At 42.8% G+C, this 7,155-nt stretch overlaps 1 protein-coding gene across 2 annotated transcripts in view; it reads left to right on the forward strand.

Moving 5' to 3' along the window:
- Pi4kb (phosphatidylinositol 4-kinase beta) overlaps nt 1–7,155 on the forward strand; it is a 31,971-nt gene that overhangs the window by 21,607 nt on the left and 3,209 nt on the right. For both annotated transcript variants that reach the window (XM_021196377.1, XM_021196375.2), the window contains one exon: nt 1,681–1,946. In XM_021196377.1, the coding sequence (XP_021052036.1) occupies nt 1,681–1,946 (266 nt within the window). The remainder of the gene's footprint in view (nt 1–1,680; nt 1,947–7,155) is intronic.

A 7,155-nucleotide genomic window follows, 5' to 3' on the forward strand; every position in this document is an offset into this window, starting at 1 on the left:
CTGGCTGTCCTGGAACTCACTCTGTAGACCAGGCTGGCCTCGAACTCAGAAATCCACCTGCCTCTGCCTCCCGAGTGCTGGGATTAAAGGCGTGCGCTACCACTGCCCGGCGGGCTTGTACCCTTGATCCCCCTGCCTTCACCTCCCAAGGCTAGGATGATGTGCATGTGCTATGCACCACTGCACTTTGGGTTTGTCCTTTAAATCAGAACCTCCCAAATGATCTGGGATGGATGGATTTACACTCTGCTCAAGTATTTGGGTTTAGTTTTGTGTTTTAAAAAACATTTACTTTCATTTATGTGTATAGATAGTTTCCTGGCATGCTTGTCTACACAGCACATGTGTACAGTGTCCATGGAGATCAGAACAGGGTGTCAGATCCTCCTGGAACTGGAATTAGTTGTAATAAGCCTGATAGGTGCTAGGAACCTAACCCAAATCCCCTTCAGGAGCAGGAGGTGCTCTTAACCCCTGAGCCAGTTTTCCAGCCCTTGCTTTGAGACAGGGTCACTATAGTTCAGGTTTACCTGGAACTCATTAAGCAGTCTACACTGGCCTTGAATTCATAATGAATTCATGCATCAGTGTGAATACTAGAATTACAGATGTGCACCACTGTACCTGGCTATACTATGTTGAGATATCACCTGGGTTGGTGATCTCCAAAAGGCTTCACCTGTTCAATCCAGTTCTCTATAATTGTAGGTTTTTTGAGGGATAGAGGTAGCTTGAACTAACTTTCTCTTGATTTTGGTTTTGTTTTTAGAAAGGATCTCACTTGCAGCCTGATGGAACTTGCTTGCACCCTCTCCACTCTCAGCCAGTGTCACTACTACTATTGTGTTCATTACTGCTGCCTCAGTTTCCCAAATACTAGGATTATAAGCAGTATATGACATATGGCTTAAGTACTTTCATTTTGGTTTTGTTTTAAATATTTATTTATGTATATGTGTACACTGTCACTGTCTTCAGACACATCAGAAGAGGGCATCAGATCCTATTACAGGTGGTTGTGAGCTACCCTGTGGTTGCTGGGAATTAGACCTTTGGAAGATCAGTCAGTACTCTTAGCCTCTGAGCCATCTCTCTAACCCTTGTTTTGTTTTTAAGACAGGGTCTCCTGTAATTCAGGCTGACCTCTGACTACTGTAATCGAAGTTGACCTCAAACTTATGATCCTCCTGCCTCTACCTTCCAGCTGCTGGGAATACAGGCTTATGCCACCACATCCAATAGTATTTTTGTTTTCTAAAGTAGCTTTCTCTGCCCCTAAAATCCCATCTTTTTTATTATTTTATTTAATAACTTATATTAATAGCCCCTCCTCTCCCTACTTAGGTGATAAATTTCCTCTTCTCTCTCCCTTTTTTCTACCTCTATGTGTAGTTCCTGCCCTTTGCCAGGCCCTGAAATTCACTTTAAACTTCCTGGTTCTTTTATTTGTGATTGTGTACACCTACAATCCTAGAACATGTGGAGACAGGGCTCAGGAATTCAAGGTTAGCCTACATGAGTCCGTCTCAAACAGAAAACTTCCAGGTTCTTAGTAGGTCAGTAAGTCTTATTTAATGTCCTTCAATCCCCTACACTAAGGGAGAGAGATTGAGAAGAAAATTTTATTCTCTAGTTTGAAGAAAAATGAGCCACTCTCAATACCTTTGTGTCTTTTCACAGTCCATTTGGGAACAGGAGCGAGTGCCTCTTTGGATCAAGCCATATAAGATTCTTGTGATTTCAGCTGACAGTGGCATGATTGAACCAGTAGTCAACGCTGTGTCCATCCACCAGGTGAAGAAACAGTCACAGCTCTCCTTGCTCGATTACTTCCTACAGGAACATGGCAGTTATACCACTGAGGCATTCCTCAGTGCCCAGCGCAATTTTGTGCAAAGTTGTGCTGGCTACTGCTTGGTCTGCTACCTATTGCAAGTCAAGGACAGGTAAGTGACTTGTGTCCTTCCTCCTAATCTTTCAGAGGGCTCTTCTCTATCCCTTCACATACAGTTCTCAGTTGGTGAACAGCATATTTTTAGAGAAGATTTTGTTTGTGTGACATTAAGCCAAAGAGGAAAACTGTGCTGGACAAGTGCTAGAGGAAGTGAGGAAGGAAACTGAGGATTTAGAGCGGTGACCATTTGAGTGAGTAGGGCAGAAAGGATAAAGGAGAATGAGGACAGATGAAGTTGTGGGGCAAAGACAAGGAAATGTTCCATTAGGATCAAAACTTGGATAGCGGGCAGTGACATAGTCTGAAGAGTCTGGGGGTTGGTTTTTGAGACAGGGTCTCTCTATGTGACCCTTATGTGACTCTGGCTGTCCTGGACCTTGATATGTAGACCAGGCTGGTTTTGAATTCAGAGTTCTTCCTGCCTCTGCCTCCTGAGTGTTGGGATTAAAGGCCTTTGCCACCACACTTAGGGAGAGTTTTATTTTGCAGCATATGAATGATGTGTTCTGGTCTGTGCAGATGCCATATGGTGCTGAGGAAAAGGGTTGGTGTGACTAGGTCCTTAGCAAGAAAGCAAGAGATAACAAACCCTGGTACATACTGTCAGTGACCAAAAGCAAAAAAGGAAATGAATGAGGGATTCCGTAGAGATAAGCTTGAAATTCCCAGTCATGCACTCTCATTTCTCCTCACTCCATGATTTCCTAAACTTCTCTGTTTGTGTGTTTGGGTATTTTTCCTGCACATATATCTGTGCATACCTATTGCCAGTGGAGGCCAGAAAGGGCATTGGATGCTCTAGGACTTGTGTTACAGGCAGTTGTAAGCCTCCATATGGGTGCTAGAAAATAACTCAGGATCCTCTGAAGGAGCAGCCCATGTTCTTAACCACTGAGCCATCTCTCCTGTCCCTAATTTCCACAATTTTTAAGTTTCTTTTGATTGCCTAGATTGTCATTTCTTTCCATACCACATGATTTTTATGAAACCTAGCCTCACATAGGTGAAGCATTTTATACATTAATAATGGCTCCTACTATGCTCTGCTATCTAAGAGTATCTACAGGCAAGTGGTTTGGGGTCTGTGGCCTCAATGCTTCTTTTGGTTGCACCTTTCCCTGAACATTCAGGTGGAGCCTGGCTAGATGGATAAGTGGATAAGAGGTATTGCTTAATCCCTGGAACCAACTCTCTAGAGTTGTCATCTGACCTTCACATGCACACTATGGCATGTGCCATATGTATGCACATTTGTGCTCCCATGTACACACACACACAAACACTTAAAGAAATTTGATGGCCCATGTTTCCAGGGCTCCCAATGACATGGCAGCTTATTAACATTAGTCAGTTGAACAGCTTCTCAGAATCTCATTTATTAAGTGACTACACCATGGATACACTACATGAGTGAAAACCCTGTTAGGGGAGCGCTCCCTCAAGAGGAAGATAAAGGTTAGTAGTAGCTTTGGGAGCCCACAGTCTCTGTGTGAGAGCAGAGGGAGAGTGTAATCATACGGATCTTTTTTTTTTTTTTTTTGGTTTTTCGAGAAAGGATTTCTCTGTATAGCCCTGGCTGTCCTGGAACTCACTCTGTAGACCAGGCTGGCCTCGTACTCAGAAATCCGCCTGCCTCTGCCTCCCAAGTGCTGGGATTAAAGACGTGCGCCACCACGCCGGGCAATCATATGGATCTTGACTGCAAGTTTTAGATTGTCCTGAGCTCCAGGATTCAGTAGGTAGGGAGCAGGAAAGCTGGTGCTAGTTAGACCTCAGCAATTTCAGTTCAGAAACTGGTATGTAAAGATAAAATTAAATAAAACCACCAAAAAGAAAATGCTTGGAAGATGAAAGTCTGTTCTTTTGGCAAGGCAGAGAGCTGATAACCATTTTTGTATTCCTTTTTAAAAAAATATATGTTTTACCAGCGTGATGTCTGCATAATTTGCCCAGTAGAGCCGGAGATCATCAGATCCCTTTGGAGGAGGTACAGATGGTTGTTAGCCACTGTGTGGGTGCTGGGAATTGAACCCAGGTCCTTTTTCTAGAAGAATAACCAGTGCTTTTAACCACTGAACCATTTCTCCAGCCCCTGATAAACTAACTATTCCTAATAACTTAAAAAAGAATAGATTTGAGTTGGTGCTCTGCTTGAGAATGCACAATGTTCTGGATTTGATCCCCATTACTACAGAACCAGGCATGGTGGCCTGTAGTCCTCTCACTGGGTGGTAGTTGCAGGAAGTTCAAGATCACCCTAGCTATGTGGGGAATTTGAGGCCTGGACCACATGAACTCCTATCTAAAAAAAAAAAAAAAAAAAAAAAGATAACTGAAAACCATCTCATAAGAAGGTGGCCACAAAAAAAAAAAAAAAAAGTTGTTGGTGTTGACCAACTAGGTCTAGGCTCCAACTTGCTCTAAAATCACATATTCAACATGATTACACAAAGCAAAATCAGCCATCCTCATAACTGTCCTGCTTTAAGTCTGAAATAGAGTGTGCCATGTTGGCCAAAACTGTTGCCTATCATTATAGTAGCAATAATATCAAATTAGGCATAGAGTGTAGAATACACTGGAGTGTGCACTGTCATTAATCTGGTGGCTTTTTAAATGTTTTTATGTGCATTGGTGCTCAGGCCCCCTGGATCTGGAGTTAAAGTTGTGAGCTGCCATACGGGTGCTGGAAATAAACCTGGGCTCTCTTAGAAGAGCAGTCAGTGCTCTTAACCACTGAGCCATCTTTCCAGCCCCCATCAGGTGGTTTTAACATTAATACAGACCTGATAAAACAGGCCCAGAAAGAGAAAACCATTCAAATTTTTTTAGTAGAATTTCCCAGTGCTGCTTTTTTACTGCATTTTTATGTGTGAGTGTTTTGCCTGCATGTATGTTTATAGATTATGTGTATGCCTCATTCCCACAAAGGCCAAAAGAGTGTCAGCTGCCCTGGAACTGGAGTTACAGTGAGCCCACCATGTAGGTGCTGGGAATCAGACCTTGGTTCTATGGAAGAAGAGCCAGTGCTCTTTTCACCCATCTCAACCAAACTGTTTTTAAAAAGGGGTGGGATGGGAAGGGCTGAGTATGTAGCTTGGTTGGTAGGGAGTTTACCTAGCATGCACAAAGTCCAGGGTTCAATTTCCAGTACTCCAGAAAACCAAGCATAGTGGCACACACTTGGAAGACAAACCAGAAGTTCAAGGTCATCCTCATGTGTTCCAGGACAATTTGGGGTACATGAGACTGTTTCAGAAATTTAAAAAATTGAAAAAAATATTTTAATTAAATATTAAGCCGGGCGTGGTGGTGCACGCCTTTAATCCCAGCACTTGGGAGGCAGAGGCAGGTGGATTTCTGAGTTTGAAGCCAGCTTGGTCTACAGAGTGAGTTCCAGGACAGCCAGGGCTATACAGAGAAACTCTCTCTTGAAAAAAACCAAAAAAAAAAAAAAACCAAAAAAAAAACAAACAAAAAATAAGCATATCAATAACAAAAACTGAGCAAATGCATATCGATTTGTATTTCACATGTCTAGTTTGAGAATATAAGTTTCTTTCATCCATAGCTGAGGCTACAAAGAGGCTACTGTTGTGGGTCTCTCTGCCTATCAAGGAAAAGTTAGTTCAACAAAGTTAGGGCCCATTTGGGCCATAATAATTTTTATGTATTATCACTTGGATGGATCCAGTGTTAAGATTCAGTTCTTCACTCACCCCACCCCGAGACAGGGTTTCTCTGTATAGCCCTGGCTGTCCTGGAACTCACTTTGTAGACCAGGCTGGCCTCGAACTCAGAAATTCACCTGCCTCTGCCTCCCCAGTGCTGGGATTAAAGGTGCGCGCCACCACACCCAGCTTTTCACTCACTCTTATCTCTGGAAAATGTTCACTCTGGTGGTATCCTGGCAATAAGATTTTAATTGAAGTCTGGAGCAAAATTTGACACAACTGTCACTTGGGGGAACTGAAAAGAGCATGTCCACTGTGCGATCAAGAGACTTACCTCTTTTTATTAAATGTACTTCAGGGATTTCTAATAGTATGAATTTCCAGTAAGTGGAATTTGTTATGTTCTGAGTTTTAAAAGGTGAAAAATACATTTTTAAAAACTTATCCAAAAAAGTCACTGTCAAGACAAATCAGAAAACAGTAAATTAGGACAATTAAAAACAAAACAAAACCCTCCATGTCAAAAGGAGTCCCAAGGCAGCTTACTAGGTAGAAGGTAGGCCTGACCAGGTAGTTAACAGAATGAGAGAAACTGCCTATCACTGGTGGAGTCACCTGTTCTCTAGGTCTAGACATCTAGGATTGTGTGGGTGGTGCTACATTGTTAGTGCTTTCCCACAACTCAGGTGGGCCTGTCTGTCTGTCTGTCTGTCCTCCTTTCAGCCAGTCTGACCAACTTAGAGGTAGCCTTCAGCTGGGGCATGAATGCTTGGCCTAACAAAGCTTCTATTGATAGGGAAAAGACTGCTCATGCTGAATAGGCCAGGCCTCACATGCTTAGCATGCTAATTGTTCTTCCTACTGACATTAATGTGGGAATCACAAAGACCTGAGGTATCTTCTACTAACTCATTTTTCCCAGACAGCTGGCCTGTATTATGTAAGTCATTTGCCCTCAGTTTTAAAGTTTTTTCAGCACACATGATGGCTCATTCATATGATCTTAGCACTTGGGAGATGGAGGCAGACTTGGGCTACCATACAACATATCTTTAGAGGAGGGGAGAGCCTAAGTAAATAACTTGAGTCCATTAAGTTATTACCATACATAAAATCATGAGTACATGAGTTCAATCCCCAGAACCCACATAAAAATCCTGGTATGATGGCACACTTTAATACCAGGTAGGGAAGCAGAAACCAAAGGATTTCCTGTGCAAGCTGCATCAGGGATCTCCCCCCCCAAAAAAAAAAAAAAAAAAAGTCTACCAGGAACAATGCCTTACATTGACCTCTGGCCTTCACACACAAGTATACATGTGTTTACCCACATAAACTAATTGTTGCTCTCTACTGATGGGACTTTGGTTCTGCCATGGACTGATTAAGAATTAAAATAGGGGCTGGTGAGATGGCTCAGTGGGCAAGAGCACTCGACTGCTCTTCCAAAGGTCCAGAGTTCAAATCCCAGCAACCACATGGTGGCTCATAACCATCCGTAACAAGATCTGACTCCCTCTTCTGGAG

This window comes from Mus pahari, chromosome 4, assembly GCF_900095145.1.
Source record: "Mus pahari chromosome 4, PAHARI_EIJ_v1.1, whole genome shotgun sequence".
In the NCBI taxonomy this organism is placed as follows: Eukaryota; Metazoa; Chordata; class Mammalia; order Rodentia; family Muridae; genus Mus; species Mus pahari.